Genomic DNA, 22,061 nt, shown 5'->3' with positions numbered 1-22,061 from the left:
AGATCACACCATTGTACTCTGGCCTGGGTGTGAAGAGCAAAACTCTCTCTCTCAAAAAAAAAAAAAAGGTGGAGATAGTTTGAAATAGGTAGGAAGAAGCAGCCAGTGGTATGCAGATTTGATGATCACTTCCTCTAGTATCAATTCAATCATGGTTCTGAGCTTTACTTTTTGCTTTTTTTAAGTCTTAGCACTAATATTACAGTTCATCTGTGTTATTACTGTAAGAGAAAATATTTTCCTTCAATCTAGTGTGTTTTTACAAAAATTGGTATCTAAAAATTCCTCAGAATACTCCTAAATTACCACAAACTTGGGGTTGTTTTTTGTTTTTTTTTTTGAGATGGAGTCTTGCTCTGTCACCCAGGCTGGAGTGCAGTGGCGCGATCTCAGCTCACAGCAACCTCTGTCTCCCAGGTTCAAGTGATTCTGTCTCAGCCTCACAAGTAGCTGAGACTACAGGTGCGTGCCACCACGCATGGCCAATTTTTTGTATTTTTAGTAGAGACTGGGTTTCACCATATTGGTCAGGCTGATCTTGAACTCCCGAGCTCAGACAATCCACCCGCCTCGGCCTCCCAGAGTGCTGGGATTAGAGGCATGAGCCACTGTGCCCGGCCTAACTTGGTGGGTTTTAAAACAACAGAGTCATTCTCTCATAGTTTTGAAGTCCAGAAGTCTGAAATCAAGACGCCAGTCTCATGCCATGCTCTTTCTCGAGGCCCAAGGGGAGAATCTTTTTTTTAGATGAAGTCTCCTCTGTCGCCCAGGCTGGAGTGCAATGGCGCGGTCTTGGCTCACTGCAACCTCTGCTTCCTGGGGTTCAAGCGATTCTCTCACCTCAGCCTCCTGAGTAGCTGAGATTACAGGCACACACCATCACACCCGGCTAATTTTTGTATTTTTTAGCAGAAGTGGGGTTTCGCCATGTTGGCCAGGCTGGTCTCAAACTCCTGACCTCAGATGATCTGCCCACCTCGGCCTCCCAAAGTGCTGGGATTACAGGCGTGAGCAGGCATGCCTTGCCTATTATTATTTTTTTGAGACAGGGTCTTACTCTGTTGCCCAGGTTGGAGTGCAGTGGCACAATCATAGTTCACAGCAGCCTCAAACTACTGGGCTCAAACGCTCCTCCTGTGCACCATCATGCCTGGCTAAGTTTTCAATTTTGTGTAGAGACCAGGTCTTGCTATATTGCCCAGGCTGATCTTGAACTCCTAATGTCATGCAATTTCTGCCTTGGCCTCCAAAGTGCTGGAATTACAGGCATGAGCCACTGTGCCTAGCCAGTTTCTTTTCTTTTCTTTTTTTTTTTTGAGACAGGGTCCTACTCTGTTGCCCAGGCTGGAGTGCAGTGGCACAATCCTGGTACGCTGCAGCCTTAAACTCCTGGGCTCAGGTGATCTTCCTGTCTCTGCCTCCCAAGTACCTGGGACTATAGGTGGGCATCACCATGCAAGGCTAATTATTTGTAGAGATGGGGTCTCACTATGTTGGCCAGACTGGTCTCAAATTCCTGGCTTCAGGCAATCCACCTCAGCCTCCCAAAGTGTTGGGATTATAGGTGTAAGCCACTATACCCAGCTCAGTTTATTTTCTTTTAAGGTATGAGTTGATCATCTGTTTTCTTCCTGTCCATAGCACTAGTGATGTTAATTATAGCTCTGAATACACCTTACAGCTTACAGCTTAACAAGAAGCACAGTAAACATGTGACTATGAGCACCCTTTTTTTTTTTTTTCAAGATGGAGTCTCTGTTGTCAGGCTGGAGTGCAGTGGCATGATCTTGACTCACTGCAACCTCCGACCCCCGGGTTCAAGTGATTCTCCTACCTCAGCCTCCCGAGTAGCTGGGATTCCAGGCATGAGCCACCACACCCAGCTAATTTTTTGTACTTTTAGTGGAGATAGGGTTTCACCATGTTGGCCAGGATGGTCTCAATCTTCTGACCTCGTGATCTGCCCACCTCAGCCTCCCAAAGTGCCAGGATTACAGGCGTGAGCCACTGCACCCGGCCTGAGTACTGTTAAATAGTATTATCCCTTAAAAATCCTGACTTCGGCAATTCCACACTAATCAAGAAGGGTGTTCAGATGTGAGGCCCAACCCAGGGGGATTCTGACAGATAGTCCACACCTCTCTTGGAGAGAGGAATCATAAAAGAGCTCACAACTCCATCTCCATCTTGAGTTCAGCTCACACTTTTCTCTCCAGTGGTAGTATTCCTATGTCTCACATTTCTTTCACTGGATTCTTCTTTGGAGGAGCTAAGGGCAGAACCAAGCTAAAAAATCTGAGCCTTTTATTGTCTTCATCACTGGTTCCAGAATTAGCAACCTATGTTTCTATCCTCCCAAACCTTTCAGTTATCTCAGCACGCTAGCATGAAGAAAGATGTGAATGAACTAGCATGAAGCAAATAACATTGAGTGATTCTTTCTCCCGTCCACCCTCCGCCCCTCATTGTTGTCTTCTAGACACCAACCAATGGAAAAGCGGAACAAAAACACTTGGATCATAGGCTAACTCCTACAAGATTGATCCCTGGTGCTGATACAAGTATGGACGGGTCCTGGCTTGCTATTTCTGGGTACCTGCACTAGGAATGGCAACTGGATCAGAGTGGCCTGGACTGGGGGCAGTCTTTAGCTTTATTAGGAACACAGGGCCAGATCAATAATCAATTAGAGTTGGCAGGGGACCAGGGACTTGGAGCATAAACAAGTCATGAAAGGCTAAGAATTCAGTTCAGCTCCAAAGCCTCCTGTAAAAGGACCCTAAGGATGAGGAGGAGCCAGCAGACTATTTGGAATAAGGCATGTGGCATGTGGCCTGAGAGAGAACAAGAAGTTCTTTCACGGAAGGGAGTAGGGACTGCTGGCAAAAAGGGGACCCCATAAAGTCCACAAAGCCCTTCTGTGACACATGCTTTGCTGGAAAGTCTGGCTGGAAAATGGGAGCAGGGCCAAGATTCCATGGAGGCCAGAGGCCTAGGCCAAGTCAACTCCACTTCCCCTAAGTCACCTTTCTTTGAGCATGTTCTATGGAACAAGTCCCATAGTAAAATACCAAAAACCTGAGAGTTCAGTTGTGCATGTGTACCTTTTTCCTTTCATAAATATTCATGACTCCTCCTATAGCTTATTAAATGTATATATTCAGCCACCTTGTTCAACATAAATTCCTGTCCCCTTTGCCCCTCACTCAGAGTGTGTTTCTGACTTCTGGCCAGAAGCTCTACTTCCCAACTTGTCAGAATGGCCACCCTGCAGACTGCAACCCTTTGAGAAATAAAGCTCTCCTTTCCAATTTTTAAAAATGAAAAAACCCTGACAGTAAAGGAATGAAGTTGCCTCTATTCTAATCTGCATTTCCCAAAAATGATTTGACAATATTTTTTTTTTGGAGTCTCACTCTGTTGCCCAGGCTGGAATGTAGTGGCACAATCTCAGTTCACTGCAACCTCTGCCTCCCAGGTACAAGCAATTCTCCTGCCTCAGCCTCCCAATAGCTGGGATTACAAGCACCTGCCAACACACTCGGCTAATTTCTGTATTTTTGGTAGAGATGGGGTTTCACCATGTTGGCTGGGCTGGTCTCAAACTCCTGACCTCAGGTGATCCACCCACCTGGTACTACCAAAGTGCTGGGATTACAGGTGTGAGCCACCGCCCCCAGCCGACAATGAAGATTTTACAAATACTTTCCAAATTCATTTTGGGAAAAGCTAGTTTCAGCCCTTTCCAAATGTAACTCGTCTCCTCTGGGGAGCCCTCTCAAATTGCTTTAACTCACTCATCTCCCCTTCCTGTCTTGCAGCCTTTGATCGTATAGGAACCCATGTGTCATGTTCTGAACCAGTCAGTCTGTAAGGCAGGTGCATAGAGCAGCTGCGTCCAGCTTGCCCTGGAAAGAACAAGTACCATGTGGCAGAAGAATAGGGACGGCCTTGCCAGGCTCTGTGGCCCAGCCCTGGTGGGTTTCCCACAGATGACTGTGTGAGGAAGGGCGGTATGATTTAGCAGTTTCTCTCAGCTACAGCTCCAAACAGGCTCTAGGAAAACATCACTCTGGTCACTGTGTCTTCCCCTTACAAAGGGCAGTGAAGGTCTATGGTTCCAACTACAAAATAATAATAATAATAATATCCTGTTCCCAGAGTACTATGCAAACACTTTCAGTCATTCTCAGGGCACCATCCAAGCAGACAGGGCCTATTACCAACCCTTACTTATGTGAGAGAAGTAACGTCACACTACTTTGCTACGCTGGGCATACCCACCCACAGCTGGGCCTCAGAGCAACTGATCTTGGGCTAGAGTTGGGGACCTGGACCTAGCAGGTCTTAGCATCTGTGTCTGCAGTTGACCTGCCTCTAACCTGGAGGTAATGCTTGTGTTCTCCATCTGCCACAAGCAGTCCCAACAGCTCAAGCCAACCTTCCAACTAGTCATGTGGGGCCTTTTTTGCAGGCTCCTGGCTACATAATACTCACTCACACCATTTTGCACTGGAATAATTTTTATTTTTTTCCTTAGCAAAAAGTCAAGTGCTACATTTTTAAAAACAGAAAATCTCAACCAATCAAATGCATTACCCATCACAGAAGAGGGTCTGGCAATAGTACAAAACATCCTACTGATTTTTTTTTTTTTTTAATATACAAGTCAGTTTAAAATGATAGAAGTTCTGTGAGAACTAAGAAATCTACAGCCTGTAGTTTAATAATAGAAAAAAAAAATTAAGACAATTAAAAGATCTATAGTATCCAGCATTTTGCTTAATTCCCTGTTTATAGCACCTATTTCTCTAGGTTTGAAGATGAGAATTCCAGAACCTGTGGTATGTGCTGTGTTAACAAGTTAGGGTGGACTGGCTGTCTCTCCTCTCCAGCAGCCCCTCACCATTAAACAGCCCCTCACCATTAAAAGGAGGATATGTATATATTTTTTTTCCAATTTCCCTACTTACACCCAGAGAAGAGGGGGACAACTGGGAGAGCAAGTTAAAAAACTGGGGTACAGGAATAAATATGACTTTTCCTTTCCCCACAATGGGATGTTGACAGAAAAGCAGATTATGTGCTTAGAGGAATTCGTGGGTGGGAACAGCTGTTATCTTTGACATGATGTGTAAAAATCAGGGAACAAGTGGACATCACAGTCAGTTGCCTGCAAGTTAAAAAACCCCAGACTAAACAGACAGTTCAAGGGAGGAACAGACAAATTACTAATTACATCGATGCTGTTACATGCACAATGATGCTGACTGCAGGCCAGCCTGTCACCATCTCAGGGCTAAGCCAGCAGAGTAGGAGGGGTGGCTTCAACCCCAAGTCCTGCTGCAGTGGGAAAATGAATATTCCACACATGAAGCACTCACTACACACAGATAAACCCCTGCTCACCCCCATCTTCTTAGACTTAACCCAATTTAGAAAATAAAAGCAAAACCCATTGAGAAGACTGGAAGAATGGGAGAGAGGATTCTCCTCAAAGCCAAGAGAACTATGGATGTGAACCTTAGCAGACTTGAGACTCCCAGCTCCAGGCCCCTTAAACACCAGATCAGGTCTTGAGGGGATGGAGAGAGAAGCTAGGATGGGGATTCTCTTTACCAAGTCCCATGAAGCCTTTTGCAGCCTCTAGAGCTGCACCTGGATGGTGAGTCTGATGTTTTAGGGGTGTGGTTACTGGCTAAGCAGATGTGAGGGTGGGAAGGGGAAGTGACACCAGCTTACCACATGGGGGACACACAGGTGGGAAGACAGGTAGGGCTGGATCACTTTGCAGTCCTGGCACGGGAGGCCCCAGGAAGCCTGCAATCTAACTCAAAAGATTTTCCCAGTGGTAATTTCTTTTCCTTTCTGTTTTTACTTCCTATTATCAGTGTTGTTAGACTTTAAAAAACAAGTTACAGACTAGTCCCAAAGCTGGACTCTGTGAATAAAGTTGTTTCTTTTATAAATATTTTAATTACAAGTCATCCTTACTCCAGGTAATTTCAGTGACACACAGTACCTACAGGCACACAAGATCACATACTCACACTCACACACACACACATACACACACACACACACGCTCTCTCTCACACACACACAGCTCCCAAACTTTCACAGAAAGTCTGACAGCAACCATATAATTATAAAGGAGCCCTACCTCTCAAGAGTGAAGTAAGGGTGAGAATGACTATGTCATTTCAGCCTAAAGAAGCCAGAGAGGGGAGAATGTGTGTCACTTAAAGAAAAATAGGGATTAGCAACAATGTTTTGTTGAAAAGCCAGAATAAAAGATAGTAAAATTTTGACTACCAAAGGGGAAAACAAAAAACCAAACAACCTTCAGATTTCTGTACAGAGCTTCTTCCTATTAAGTGCCTAAACTATAGGCAAACTTTGGTGTTCCCACTAAAACATAAGAGCCTCACACAATTAGGAAAACAAAAATCAAAAGAAACAAGGAAACTGAGGATGGAACTTAGTGTAAATCTCTGCATTTGGGGAGTTGTCATTAACTCCAGAGCCCAGCATAGTTTCCATGGAGCCCTGAAGGGAGGGGACCTCCTGCCACAAAGAGTTTCGTTCCAGACGAGTCGTAGCAGTGGGTGTAAACAGCATTGGGGAAGAAGTCAATGTCTGAGAAGTAATTCCTCCAGGTTTCATCATGGTTCTATGGGGAAGAGAAAGAGACTACAACTAGCACCTCTAGCCATGGGGCAGGAAAAGGGGGAGGAAGGGACAGGAATGCTTTCTGGTCTCCTTAAGGGAACAGGGTTCTACAGGTACAACCTCATGTCAGGAGATTCGCTGGTTGATTCTCATGGGAATTGGGGCCTCATTTTTCCAACTAAACATTAGGGAAGAACGGAGCAGCTGAAGAATTGCTATACAAGGCTCAGTTCTTCTCAGCACAGTTAGAACCAAAGTTCTGTTTTCCCTCCACCCGCTAGGCGCAGGGGAAAGAACCAAACACTTGGCCGGGCGTGGTGGCTCAAGCCTGTAATCCCAGCACTTTGGGAGGCCGAGACGGGCGAATCACGAGGTCAGGAGATCGAGACCATCCTGGCTAATACGGTGAAACCCCGTCTCTAATAGAAAATACAAAAAACTAGCCGGGCGACGAGGCGGGCACCTGTAGTCCCAGCTACTCGGGAGGCTGAGACAGGAGAATGCGTGAACCCGGGAGGTAGAGCTTGCAGTGAGCTGAGATCCGGCCACTGCACTCCAGCCTGGGCGGCAGAGCAAGACTCCGTCTCAAAAAAAAAAAAAAAAAAAAAGAACCAAACACTTGAATAATTCACTGGAGGTAGGGCGCACTGGTTCACGGCTGTAATCTCAGAATTTTAGGAGGCCAAGGTGAGAGAATCACTTGAGCCCATGAGTTTGAGACCAGCCTGGGCAATGTGGCGAGACCCCATCTCTACTAAAAAAAATAAATTAGGCCGGGTGCGGTGGCTCAAGCCTGTAATCCCAGCACTTTGGGATGCCGAGACGGGCGGATCACGAGGTCAGGAGATCGAGACCATCCTGGCTAACATGGTGAAACTCCGTCTCTACTAAAAATAATACAAAAAACTAGCCGGGTGAGGTGGCGGTGCCTGTAGTCCCAGCTACTCGGGAGGCTGAGGCAGGAGAATGGCGGGAACCCGGGAGGCGGAGCTTGCAGTGAGCTGAGATCTGGCCACTGCACTCCAGCCTGGGTAACAAAGCGAGACTCCGTCTCAAAAAAAAAATTAAAAAAAAAAAAAAATAAATAAATAGCCAGGCACAGTGCATATGCCTGTGGTCCCAGCTACTTGGGAGGCTGAGGCAGGAGGAGCTTGAGCCCAGGAGTTCAAGGCTACATACAGTAAGCTATGATCACACTACTGCACTCCAGCCTGGGCGACACAGTGATGCTGTCTTAAAAAAAAAAAAAAAAAAAATTCACTGACAGCTGTGGTGGGAGGTTCCTCTATTATGCCTTGGGGAAAATCCTAAGTCAACCAGTGTGTTTTACTGGGCCTCAGTTTTCCCACAGGTAATGTAGAGACACAAAAGCAAGATCGGAGGAAGTCTTCTCCTGTTCCAAAGAGTACCTTTTACTGGTGAAAAAGTGTGAGTAGATGGTGTGTCAGTGGGGGCTGAGGGGTAGAGGAAGATAATTTTTCTGTTACTGTGTAGCAGTCATCTTAGGCAGGGGCTTACTCACCAGCCAGCCTTTGCCAGTGGTTAGTTTCAGATTCTCCCCTGCTAGTCTGGGCTTGGACCCGTAACAACCTGAGAGCCTCTCTTCCAGAAATCTCTGAGCTCGGATGTCATAGAACAGCAGGGAGCCCTGCCCAGTTCCCACAGTGATGATGTGCTCATAGAAACTCACGGACCGGATTCCTGAAAGAGAGAAAAGTAAAAGGCAGTGAGGTGGGAGAGAACATTTGCTTGACTGTCTGCTAGCCTGAATTTCTGCAACACTGAGTTTCCACTGTCCACCCCGCTCCCCTCAACGTATCAGACAGTGCTTTCCCAATGGCAAGTTAGCTCATGCAAAAGCAAAGAGAATCCTGATGCCATCCTGCCTATCCACACACTAACAGAAACCATCCAAGAAGCCTTGGAAAAGTGTCAGATTCCTGATGATGCTCACCATGCTTTTGACTGAAGACCATAAGTGCTCAGAACTTCCTTGCTTCCTCTCAACTCACTCTGGAGTCATCTTTCGTAACTCTAAACTTTTCTCCATCATATATTTCCAACCTACACTGCAACTCAAGGTAATCTGCATATTTATAAATCATTAAGTCATCAAGGATTCCTTATATTTGACCTAAAACCACTACTATGGCAAATGCAAGAAGTCTTTTTTTATTTTTTGAGATGCAGTCTCACTCTGTCGCCCAGGTTGGAGTGCAATGGCGCGATCTTGGTTCACCGCAACCTCTGCCGTCCAGGTTCAAGTGATTCTCTTGTCTTAGCCTCCCAAGTAGCTGGGATTACAGGCTCCTGCCACCACACTTAGCTAATTCTTGCATTTTCAGTACAGACAGGGTTTCACCATGTTGGCCAGGCTGGTCTTGAACTCCTGACCTCAAGTGATCCACCTCGGCCTCCCAAAGTGCTGAGATTTACAGGCATGAGCCACTGTGCTTGGCCACAGTGCAAGAAGTCTTTATCTGGTATTAGATGTTTTGAGAGTGGCAAAAAGCTCAGAATTAAATACCCAAAGAAGTTTAAGACAAGTCATGTAATTACTTTAGATCACAAGGAAAACACATCTGCTGTACTTGGGGATCAAATCAGTGCCTGGGATATGAAGACGTCTCTTGGCATATAAGAACTGGATAATATTTGTGGAACCAGTATTTCCTTACTAGGTATGAAAATTACCCCCATTAAACAGTACCAAAAATCTCTTAAAACTTTTCACTGCATACATTATTACAGCCAAACCTATTTAGTCTCTTCTTTTTTTTTTTTTTTGAGACAGAGTCTCCGTCTGTTGCCAAAGCTGGAGTGCAGTGGCTCAATTTTGGCTCACTGCAACCTCCACCTCCCAGATTCAAGTGGTTCTCCCACCTCAGCCTCCCAAGTAGCTGGAACTACAGGTACCCGCTACCACCCCCAGCTAATTTTTTTTGTATTTTTAGTAGAGATGGGGTTTCACCATGTTGATCAGGCTGGTCTTGAACTCCTGACCTCAGGTGATCCACCTGCCTCAGGCTCCCAAAGTGCTGGGATTACAGGCATCAGCCACTGCGTCTGGCCCTATTTATTCCTTTCTCTACTACTCTCATTATACATTATTCTTTGTTCTAAAATATAAGCATTTTAACTATAATTAAGAAAAAATAGGCTGGGCACGGTGGTTCAAGCCTGTAATCCCAGCACTTTGGGAGGCCCAAGGTGAGTGGATCACTTGAGGTCAGGAGTTCGAGAACAGTCTGGCCAATATGGTGAAACACCATCTCTACTAAAAACATAAAAATTAGCTGGGCACGGTGGTACACGCCTGTAGTCCCAGCTGCTCAGGAGGCTAACACAGGAGAATCACTTGAACTTGGGAGGCAGAAGGTGCAGTAAGCTGAGATCACACCACTTCACTCCAGCCTGGGTGACAGAGCTAGACTCATCTCAAAAAAAAAAAAAAAAAAAAAAAAAAAAAAAGAAATAGCTGGGCACAGTGTCTCATGCCTGTAATCCCTATACTCTTAGCACACACTTTGGGAGGCTGAGGTGGGTGGCCCAAGAGTTTGAGACAAGTCTGGGCAACATGATGAGAACCTGTCTCTACAAAAATACAAAAATTAGCTGAATGAGGTGGTGGACGCTTATAGTCCCAGCTACTTGGGAGGCTGAGGTAGGAGGACTGCTTGAGCCCGGCAGGTGGAAGCTGCGAAGAGCCAAGATTGCGCCACTGTCCGCCAGCCTGGCCAACAGAGTGAGGACCCTGTCTCCAAAAAAAAAAAAAAAAAAAAGACCCAAAGAAAAGCTACTTTGCAGTATCTGCACAGGAATAAACACTACTTGAAACAGAGAGGGTGAACTATAATCCACAGTGTGCCTTTTAGGACTCTCATGATAACACAGCCATCGTTTTGCATGAGAAAATGAGATAAAGTGAGATAAAGAAAATACAATTTGTTAAGTTGGATTCTGGTCCCTAGCTGCTCCCCCATTAAGCTGTGTGATGCTGGGCAAGTTATTTAGCTGGCTCTAGGTCTTATGTGTAAAACTATCTTTTCTCATCTGCTTCCCACAGGGTTCTTGGTATGACGAAATGGGATGTTAGAAAAAAGTATTCTGAAACCTTCAAAGTACACTAGAATAAGTATTTTTTTCCCTCTTCAATAAAGAACGAGGGTGCTCTTACAAAGAACATGCTATAAAAGATTTGAGGTGGAAGCTTAATTTACCCAGTGGTCAGAACTAAACTCAGTATTTTCTTCAGCCTCATGGAGGTTTGTCATACAATATACGGCACATAAAGTATACAATTTGAGGTTCTAACATATGTATATATCCATGACATCATAACCACAATCTACATGATGAACATACTCATTACCCTGAGGTTTCCTCATGCCCTTTGTAAACTTCCTCCTTATCCCACCATGCCACATCTTAGCATAAATGGAATTTTAGTTCAGGCAGGACCACAGCAAAAAAATTACCACAGGACAGAAAGTAGAGTTCTCGGTCAGGTGCAGTGGCTCACGCCTGTAATCCCAGCACTCTGGGAGGCCAAGGTGGGTGGATCACAAGGTCAAGAGATCAAGGCCATCCTGGCCAACATAGTGAAACCCCGTCTCTACTAAAAGTACAAAAATTAGTTGGGCGTGGTGGTGTACGCCTGTAGTCCCAGCTACTCAGGAGGCTGAGGCAGGAGAATCACTTGAACTCGGAAGGCAGAGGTTGCAGTGAGCCGAGATCACGCCACTGCACTCCAGCCTGGTGTCAGAGCGAGACTCTGCCTCAAAAAAAAAAAGAAAGAAAGAAAGTAGGGCTTTCTAAAAGAACATGGAAACTACCAACTAATATCCTCACTGGTGGCTTCCAACAAAGGCTTCTGTGGCCACACATTTGTCTGTGGTGTTTGAAAGCCTAGTGCCCTTTTGTGTCACTCCCCTCCCACCTCCTCCCTTTTTTTTTTTTTGAGAGAGTTTCGCTCTCGTTGCCCAGGCTGGAGTGCAATGGTGTGATCTCAGCTCACTGCAACCTCCACTGACCAGGTTCAAGTGATTCTCCTGTCTCAGCCTCCCAAGTAGCTGGGATTACAGGCATGCGCCACTGTACCCAGCTAATTTTGTATTTTTAGTAGAGACAGGGTTTCTCCATATTGGTCAGGCTGGTCTAAAACTCCCGACCTCAGGTGATCCGCCCACCTCAGCCTCCCCGAGTGCTGAGATTACAGGCGTAAGTCACCGCGCCCAGCCGTCACTCCCCTTTTTGAACACATTTTTGTATGTTCCATACAGAGCACTATACCTGTTTGGAAACCAACAAAGAAACTGAAAGTCAGAACCCATATGCAGTTCAGCTGTAGGCCTGAGGTGCACACAGGGACTCTTACCACTGCCTCGCTCCCTGGAACAGACAGACTTGACATTGTATGATGGCTGCCGTGGATCCAAGAAGGAGACATGAGCTTGGGAGCCCACTGCGTACACTGACCATTCACTACCATAGGCCAGACACACGTTCTCACGGCAATATGGCAGTTTGGTGGAGAGGAGCTGAAAATAGAGGAGAGATATAACCATGGCATCAGCAGAGAGGCATAAGCCACTGTGCTCGGCCACAGTGCAGGGATATTGTTTCTGGACTCCCACCTCGGTGGGCTTCCCTCATACAAAAGCCACATAAAATCAAGCCCTGATTATGGAAATAACACTCTGTTCCACCCCTAGGTATACAGGAGAAAGACGAGGTGACTGTAATAAACAATAAGACCTAGATAATGAAAGAGACAGGTGGGGGAAAAGGTAAATCTGGAATAAATAATCAGAAGTAGCTGGAAAGGCCAAGGCCTTTCTTGGTAGGCTGTTTCAACTATTCAGGTTGTTTCTGGGAATCGTTCCAGGGCCCTAAAGCCATGGTCCCACTCTGTTCTGTCTGCTAGTAAGGGCCACCTCAGTGCTTTTCAGATAAAGAGGCTGATCTCTGGCTACCCCCACCTCACCTTACCACCTGAATGGGAATTGTATGCTATAGAAAGCACACTCATGGGACTAGCTTAATCCCAGATAACCCACATCTGCCTTAACCCTGGGTCTTTGTCAGTTAGCAAATCCTCAGTGGGTGCATACTACACATAAGAGCATACAAGGTCAGTGGAGCTCAAAGGCTATTGTGACATGAAGGAATCACTAATTCCTGGAACCCTGCTTCCTCTTGCAAAGTCCTCTAGGATAAGAAGACAAAAAGCCAGGCACTGTGGCTAACGCCTATAATCCCAGCACTTTGGGAGGCTGAGGCAGGCAGATCACCTGAGGTCAGGAGTTTGAGACCAGGCTGGCCAACCTGGTGAGACCCCATCTCTACTAAAAACACAAAAAATTAGCCAGCGGTGGTGGTACATGCCTGTAATCCCAGCTACTCAGGAGGCTGAGGCAGGAGAATCGCTTGAACCTGGGAGGCGGAGGTTGCAGTGAGCTGAGATCATGCCACTGCACTCTAGCCTGGGCAACAAAGTGAGACTGTCTAAAAAAAAAAAAAAAAAAAAAAAGAAAAAAGACAAATGATTCACAAGTAGGTTTAACTCTGTAAAAGTTGCTTGTTGAGCCGCCCTTATCCAAAATGCTTGTGACTACAAATGTTTTGAATTTTGGATTTCTCCAGATTTTTTTTCTTTTTTTTGAGATGGAGTCTCACACTGTCTCCCAGGCTGGAGTGCAGTGGTGCGATCTCCGCTCACTGAAAGCTCCGCCTCCTGGGTTCACGCCATTCTCCTGCCTCAGCCTCCCAGGTAGCTGGGACTACAGGTGCCCGCCACCTCGCCCGGCTAGTTTTTTGTATTTTTAGTAGAGATGGGGTTTCACCGTGTTAGCCAGGATGGTCTCCATCTCCTGACCTTGTGATACGCCCGCCTTGGCCTCCCAAAGTGCTGGGATTACAGGCGTGAGCCACCAAGTCTGGCCCGGGATTTAAAATATCTACATATATGTAATGAGCTATTCTTGGGGATGGCACCCAAATCTAACTGCAAAATTCATTTATGTTTCTTTTTTTTTGAGACGGAGTCTCGCTCTGTCCCCCAGGCTGGAGTGCAGTGGCACCATCTCGGCTCACTGCAAGCTCCGCCTCCTGGGTTCACGCCATTGTCCTGCCTCAGCCTCCCGAGTAGCTGGGACTACAGGCGCCCGCCACCTCGCCCGGCTAGTTTTTTGTATTTTTTTTAGTAGAGACGGGGTTTCAGCGGGTTAGCCAGGATGGTCTCGATCTCCTGACCTCGTGATCCACACGTCTCGGCCTCCCAAAGTGCTGGGATTACAGGCTTAAGCCACCGCACCCGGCCTCATTTATGTTTCATATACATCTTATACACATAGATTGAAGGTAATTTTATATAATATTTTAAACAATTTTCTGCATGAAACAATGTTTGGTACACTGACCCGTCAGAAAGCAAAGGTGTCTGGTGTGAAATTTTCCACTTGTGGCATTGTGTTGGTGCTCAAATTTGGAGCCTTTTTTTTTTCTTTTTTTTGACAGAGTCTTGCTCTGTTGCCAGGCTGAAGTGCAGTGGCACGATCTTGGCTCACTGCAACTTTCGCCTCCTAGGTTCAAGCGATTCTCCTGCCTCAGCCTCCCGAATACCTGGGACTACAGGAGCCCACCACCACACCCAGCTATTTTTGTATTTTTAGTAGAGACAGGGTTTCACCATGTGTTGGCCAGGATGGTCTCGATCTCTTGACCTCGTGATCCACCTGCCTCAGCCTCCCAAAGTGCTGGGATTACAGGCGTGAGCCACCATGCCCGACCCTTTTTTTTTCTTTTTTTGAGATACGGTCTCACTTTGTCACCCACGCTGGAGTGCAGTGGCAAAATTATGGCTCGCTGCAGCCTTGACCTTCTTGGCTCAAGCGGTCCTACCACCTCAGCACCACTACCCTCCAGTAGCTGGGACTACAGGCATGTGCCACAATATATGGCTAATTTTTAAATTTTTTTTGCAGAGATCGGGTCTTGCTGTGTTGCCCAGGCTAGTTTTGAACTCCAGGGCTCAAGCCTCCTGCTTCAGCCTCCCAAAGTGTTGGGATTACAGGTGTGAGACATTGTGCCCAACTGGATTTTGGAGCATTATGGATTAGGGATGATTAATTTGTATTGTAAATTAAGTCTATTTTCTCATTACCTTACATGATTATTTCAGAGATGGTTTATCTTAATTTGATCGATCTCCAATTGCCAAAGGTTCCTAACACTTAGGTTTTCCTTCTCGTACAGCATGCCAAGTAGTTACTAATCTACAAAGAAATACTTAAATGCATTGTTGAGGAGGACTGCTAGTCAAAGGATCCTCTAAGGAAGCTTTTGCAATATGAAAGAATCACCCTGTCTTACTCTTTAAAGACTTTCCTGCAAAAGAGGCATACCAGACTCAAAATTTCATGTACTGTGCAAAAACATGCCCAGACCTTTGGAGAACTGGTCTTTTAAACAAGAATTGAGACCAGGTGCAATAGCTCATGCCTGAACTCTCAGCACTTCAGGAGACCAAGGTGGGAGGATCGCTTGAGGTCAGGAGTTCAAAACCAGCCTGGGCAACATAGCGAGACTCTGTCTCTACAAAAAATTAACAAAACAAAACAAAACAAAACAAAACCAGATGGGTGTGGAGACACATGCCCATAGTCTCAGCTACTTGGGAGGCTGAGGCAAGATGATCGCTTATGCCCAGGAGTTCAAGGCTGCACTGATCCATGAGCCATGACTGCACTCCAGCTTGGGTGACAAAGTGAGACCCTATATTTACTGTCTCTAAAAATAAAAATACCAAACTGGCCAACATGGTGAGACCGCGTTCCTACTAAAAATACAAAAGAATACCTGGGCATATTGGCAGACACCTGTAATCTCAGCTACTCCGGTGGTTGAGGCACAAGAATTGGTTGAACCCAGGAGGCAGAGGTTGCAGTGAGCCAAGATTGCACCACTGCACTCCAGCCTGGGCATCAGAGCGAGACTCTGCCTCAAAAATAAATAAATAGATAAAATAAACAAGAATGAAAAAGCTCAGCAAGAATTACAGTATTTTAACTGTAAGGTGAATTATTATGTAAAACCACCAAATCATGTTCATCATACCTTAGACAGTGTATTTTCAGCCTTCCAGAGATGAAAGTAGCCATCCAGAGACACTGCTCCCAATTCCTACAAGAGCAATGAAAACCAGGTTATATTATCATCCATAGCAACTACTCCACGATAATAAGCAGGAGAGGATTCTAAGGTCAGGGTCCTTTACTCCTATCTTGGGATGATTCCAGCAGAGGTGCCAGTAATTATCAGACCATTACTTTAGAATACAGCTGAATGGCATATTAAATTGAGGCTGCTGGTAATAACACAGGCACCCATGGTTCAAAAACTCCTCACTATGCCATCATTTCCTCAACATCCTGTTGGAGAGTTAAAGCAGGGCACACATGTGAAGGACAGTTTCATAATATAGTGTGAGAATTTCTGTAAGTGAAGAGTCTAATCTAGGAGAGATGAATCTATCCTTAGGCCATAAATATAGATGGGATAGGAGGCTGAGGGACTGACTACCCTTCAAACTGTGGCCTGATTCAGATTTTGGAGAAGCCTTTCTCTGGCTCTGGGTATATATTCTGACACTGCTTTTTTTTTTTTCGAGACGGAGTCTTTCTCTGCGGCCCAGGCTGGAGTGCGGGGGCGCAATCTTGGCTCACTGCAACCTCTGCTTCCCAGGTTCAAGCAATTCTCCTGCCTCAGCCTCCCGAGTAGCTGGGAATACAGGCACATGCCACCATGCCCAGCTAATTTTTTTGCATTTTCAGTAAAGATGAGGTTTTACCATGTTGGCCAGGCTGGTCTCAAACTCCTGACCTTGTGATCTGCCTGCCTCGGCCTCTGAAAGTGTAGGGATTACAGATGTGAGTCACTGTGCCTGGCTGACATTCTGCTTTTATTAAAACCTCAGCATGAGATCTGACTCAATAAGGTAAGACTTAGTGGAAATGTGAAGGGAAAGTAGGCAGTTAAGAATACTGGTTAGGTGTGATGGCTCACGCTTGTAATCCCAGCACTTTGGGAGGCCAAGGAGAGTGGATCAACTGAGGTCAGGAGTTTGAGACCAGCCTGGCCAACATGGTGAAACCCTGTCTCTACTAAAAAACACAAAATTAGTCACGCAGAGTGGTGCATGCCTGTAGTCCCAGCTACTTGGGAGGCTGAGGCAGAAGAATTGCTTGAACCTGGGAGGTGAAGGTTGCTGTGGGCTGAGATCGCGCCATTATACTCCCGCCTAGGTGACAAGAGCAAAACACAGTCTCAAAAAAAAAAAAGGAATTAATACCAAAGAGAAAAAAAGTGATTGTTTTCAGAAGCAGGTATGAAAATCATGCCCAGAATAGAACACCTGCAAAGGCATGTGCAAATGAGAGACAGTCAAATCAGGGTGGCCCTAGGGGAATTCTGTGAGGCTGACCCACAAATATAGACCACTCAGAGAAATACTGCAGAGACCAACTGAAGGGGTGGGTTTCAGAGCCTCAGTTATAATTTCTCACTAGCATCACTCAGCCTTTAAGAGGGGATGTGTGGGCTCAGAACCATGCTATGTAGCAAGCACTGATGGGGAAGGAAAAAGGAGTGCATATCCCAAGACATAAGCAAGAGGAATAGACTTCAGGGATCCCTACACAAGTTCATACCTTGTTCTTGCTGTTGAAGGCCAGAGCCCGAACCTTGCAGTTGTCAGGGTTTGTGTCCTCTTTGGGGATGTCCTTTAAGGCCTTGTGAGTGATGTGTGCATACACAGGGACCCGCGACACATTGTGTCTTGCATCACTTTTGGTCAAAACATCATCTGTCACCTCCCAGAGTCCCATAGAACCATCACGTGAGCCTGCAGGGCCAGGAGAACACAGATGTGAGATATACCCACCCCTCTATGGGAAATCCCACAGACGCCAAAGTGGGCTTTCATAGTCTAGCTGTGCATCATCCTCATATGTGCTGAAGCTTGGCCAGATGGCTCATCCTGAACACAGAGCAGCAGGCATTTTAATAGCTACGCTAAAAAAATTATTCACCTAAGGTCTAGGCATTAAAACATTTAAGTTTGACCTGGTTGTTGAAATTTATTTTTTATTATTTTTTGAGAGAGTCTCGCTTCGTCGCCCAGGCTGGAGTGCAGTGGTGCGATCTCAGCTCACTGCAACCTCCGTCTCCTGGGTTCAAGCAATTCCCACGCCTCACCCTCCCGAGCAGCTGGGATTATAGGTGCCTGCTCCATGCCTGGCTACTTTTTTTGTATTTTTAGTAGAGACAGGGTTTAACCATGTTGCCCAAGCTGGTCTTGAACTCCTGAGCTCCAGTGATCAGCCTGCCTCGGCCTCCCAAAGTGCTAGGATTACAGGCATGAGCCACCACACCTGGGTGGCTCATGGGGGGACACAGTTTCACTCTTGTTGCCCAGGCTGGAGTGCAATGGTGTGATCCTGGCTCACCGCAACTTCCGCCTACTGGGTTCAAGCGATTCTCCTGCCTCAGCTTTCCGAGCAGCTGGGATTACAGGCATGTGTCACCACGCCCGGCTAATTTTGTATTTTCAGTAGAGACAGGATTTCTCCATGTTGGTCAGGCTGGTCTTGAATTCCAGACCTCAGGTGATCCGCCCACCTCAGCCTCCCAAAGTGCAGGGATTACAGGTGTGAGCCACCGCGCCCGGCCCCACAATCCTTTTATTAAGAATGACTGGGGTTCGCTCCGCGCCGCCCGCTTTCTCCGAGTAGGACGCTGTCCGCAGCTTGTGCATTTCGCAGCCGCTGCCGCCTCGCCGGTGCTCCTTCGCAACGCCACTTCCACTCACCGACACCAACATGAACCGACAGCTCAACGGCTTCCAGGAGGCGTTCATCGAGGAGGGCACGTTCCTCTTCACCTCAGAGTCGGTGGGGGAAGGCCACCCAGATAAGATTTGTGACCAGATCAGTGATGCTGTCCTTGATGCCCACCTTCAACAGGATCCTGATGCCAAAGTAGCTTGTGAAACTGTTGCTAAAACTGGAATGATCCTTCTTGCTGGGGAAATTACATCCAGAGCTGCTGTTGACTACCAGAAAGTGGTTCGTGAAGCTGTTAAACATATTGGATATGATGATTCTTCCAAAGGGTTTGACTACAAGACTTGTAATGTGCTGGTAGCCTTGGAGCAACAGTCACCAGATATTGCTCAAGGTGTTCATCTTGACAGAAATGAAGAAGATATTGGTGCTGGAGACCAGGGCTTAATGTTTGGCTATGCCACTGATGAAACTGAGGAGTGTATGCCTTTAACCATTGTCTTGGCACACAAGCTAAATGCCAAACTGGCAGAACTGCGCCGTAATGGCACTTTGCCTTGGTTACGCCCTGATTCTAAAACTCAAGTTACTGTGCAGTATATGCAGGATTGAGGTGCTGTGCTTCCCATCAGAGTCCACACAATTGTTATATCTGTTCAGCATGATGAAGAGGTTTGTCTTGATGAGGTGAGGGATGCCCTAAAGGAGAAAGTCATCAAAGCAGTTGTGCCTGCAAAATACCTTGATGAGGATACAATCTACCACCTACAGCCAAGTGGCAGATTTGTTATTGGTGGGCCTCAGGGTGATGCTGGTTTGACTGGACGGAAAATCATTGTGGACACTTATGGCGGTTGGGGTGCTCACGGAGGAGGTGCCTTTTCAGGAAAAGATTATACCAAGGTCGACCGTTCAGCTGCTTATGCTGCTCGTTGGGTGGCAAAATCCCTTGTTAAAGGAGGTCTGTGCCGGAGGGTTCTTGTTCAGGTCTCTTACGCTATTGGAGTTTCTCATCCATTATCTATCTCCATTTTCCATTATGGTACCTCTCAGAAGAGTGAGAGAGAGCTATTAGAGATTGTGAAGAAGAATTTCGATCTCCGCCCTGGGGTCATTGTCAGGGATCTGGATCTGAAGAAGCCAATTTATCAGAGGACTGCAGCCTATGGCCACTTTGGTAGGGACAGCTTCCCATGGGAAGTGCCCAAAAAGCTTAAATATTGAAAGTGTTAGCCTTTTTTCCCCAGACTTGTTGGCGTAGGCTACAGAGAAGCCTTCAAGCTCTGAGGGAAAGGGCCCTCCTTCCTAAATTTTCCTGTCCTCTTTCAGCTCCTGATCACTTGCAGTCACTCTAGTCAATGACATGAATTTTAGCTTTTGTGGGGGACTGTAAGTTGGGCTTGCTATTCTGTCCCTAGGTGTTTTGTTCACCATTATAATGAATTTAGTGAGCATAGGTGATCCATGTAACTGCCTAGAAACAACACTGTAGTAAATAATGCTTTGAAATTGAACCTTTGTGCCCTATCACCCAATGCTCCAAAGTCATAATTGCATTGACTTTCCCACCAGATGCTGAAAATGTCCTTGTAATGTGCACGTAAAGTACTTGTAGTTCCACTTACAGCCTGTCTGGCAATGCCACAGCCCTGTCAGCATGAATTTGTAATGTCTTGAGCTCTATTATGAATGTGAAGCTTTCCCCTTACCCTCCCTGTAACTTGATCCACTTCTAATTATGTAGCTCTTTTGTCAGGGAGTGTTCCCTATCCAATCAATCTTGCATGTAACGCAAGTTCCCAGTTGGAGCTCTAGCCTGACATCAAAAAGAGGCAGTTACCATTAAACCATCTCCCTGGTGCTTATGCTTTTAATTGCCACCTCTAACAGCACCAAATCAAAATCTCTCCACTTTCAGCTGTCTTTTGGAGGACGTACGTAATAAGGTTTTAATTTAGTAAACCAATCCTATGCATGGTTTCAGCACTAGCCAAACCTCACCAACTCCTAGTTCTAGAAAAACAGGCACTTGGCAGCCTTGTGATGTCATACAGAGAAGTCACAGGGCAGTACCTGAGGGTCTGTAGGTTGCACACTTTGGTACCAGATAACTTTTTTTTTTCTTTATAAGAAAGCCTGAGTACTCCACACTGCACAAGAACTCCTCCCAGGGTTTTAACTTTGTTTTATTTTCAAAACCAGATCCAATGAGCTTTCTGAACAGCTGGTGTAGCTACAGAGAAACCAGCTTCCTTCAGAGAGCAGTGCTTTTTGGCGGGGAGGAGGAAATCCCTTCATACTTGAACGTTTTCTAATTGCTTATTTATTGTATTCTGGGGTATGGCGTAAGTACAGAGAAGCCATCACCTCAGATGGCAGCTTTTAAAAGATTTTTTTTTTTCTCTCAACACCATGATTCCTTTAACATGTTTCCACCATTCCCAGGTAGGCCAAGGTGTCCTACAGAAAAACCTTGGGTTAGACCTACAGGGGGTCTGGCTGGTGTTAACAGAAGGGAGGGCAGAGCTGGTGCGGCTGGCCACGGAGAAAGCTGACTTGGCTGGTGTGGTACAGAGAAGCCAGCTTGTTTACATGCTTATTCCATGACTGCTTGCCCTAAGCAGAAAGTGCCTTTCAGGATCTATTTTTGGAGGTTTATTACGTATGTCTGGTTCTCAATTCCAACAGTTTAATGAAGATCTAAATAAAATGCTAGGTTCTACCTTAAAAAAGAAAAAAAAAAAAAAAGAATGACTGTTCTAGACTGTTCTTTATTAAGAATTACCATTCACACCTGTAATCCCAGCACCTTGGGAGGCTGAGGTAGGTGGACCACCTGAGCTCAAGAGTTTGAGACCAGCCTGAGTAACATGGTGAAACCCCATCTCTACCAAAAATACAAAAAATTAGCCAGGCTTGGTGGTGCACACCTGTGGTCCCAGCTAATCAGGAGGCTGAGCTGGGAGGATAGCTTGAGCCTGGGAAGCAGAAGTTGCGGTGAGCTGAGATTGTGCCACTGACTCCAACCTGGGTGACAGAGTGAGACCCCATCTCAAAAAAAAAAAAAAAATAATAATAATAATGACGACTGTTCTAGGCTGGGTACAGTGGTATATGCCTTTAATCCCAGCACTCTGGGAGGCCGGGTAACATGGCAAAACCCTGTCTCTACAAAAAATACAAAAGTAGCCAGGCGTGGTAGCGCAAACCTGTAGTCCCAGCTACCCGGGAGGCTGACGTAGGAGGGTCACTGGAGCCTGGAGAGGTCAAGGATGCAGTGAGCTGGGATCACACCACCACTCTGGGCAACAGAGTTAAGACCCTGCCTCCAAAAAAAAAAAAAAAGAAAGAAAGAAAAAGAAATGACTGTTCTACATAAATAAAATGAATGCTTAAGAAGATAAATCACTTCTCTTAGCAAACAATAATAAAGCTTAAAAAACCAGGCCAGGCACAGTGGCTCATGCATGTAACCCCAGCACTTTGGGAGGCTGAGGTAGGCATATAACGAGGTCAGGAGTTTGAGATCAGCCTGACCAACACGGT

At 46.1% G+C, this 22,061-nt stretch overlaps 1 protein-coding gene and 1 pseudogene across 2 annotated transcripts in view; one reads left to right on the top strand and one right to left on the bottom strand.

Moving 5' to 3' along the window:
• Window positions 1-4,505: 4,505 nt before the first annotated feature.
• DCAF12 (DDB1 and CUL4 associated factor 12) overlaps window positions 4,506-22,061 on the bottom strand; it is a 41,518-nt gene continuing 23,962 nt past the window's right edge. Inside the window, exons 5-9 of the mRNA XM_023203331.1 lie at window positions 17,382-17,575; window positions 15,790-15,855; window positions 12,050-12,212; window positions 8,195-8,373; window positions 4,506-6,673 (exon numbers count right to left, since the gene is read on the bottom strand). Of these exons, the coding sequence (XP_023059099.1) occupies window positions 6,515-6,673; window positions 8,195-8,373; window positions 12,050-12,212; window positions 15,790-15,855; window positions 17,382-17,575 (761 nt within the window). The 3' untranslated portion in view covers window positions 4,506-6,514. The remainder of the gene's footprint in view (window positions 6,674-8,194; window positions 8,374-12,049; window positions 12,213-15,789; window positions 15,856-17,381; window positions 17,576-22,061) is intronic.
• On the top strand, window positions 18,435-21,240 carry LOC111536806 (annotated as a pseudogene). The gene has a single exon (XR_002729823.3). The product of XR_002729823.3 is annotated as an S-adenosylmethionine synthase pseudogene (transcript).

The sequence above is a fragment of the Piliocolobus tephrosceles genome, chromosome 14, assembly GCF_002776525.5.
Source record: "Piliocolobus tephrosceles isolate RC106 chromosome 14, ASM277652v3, whole genome shotgun sequence".
Taxonomy (NCBI): domain Eukaryota; kingdom Metazoa; phylum Chordata; class Mammalia; order Primates; family Cercopithecidae; genus Piliocolobus; species Piliocolobus tephrosceles.
This window is presented reverse-complemented; position numbering and strand designations above follow the sequence as displayed.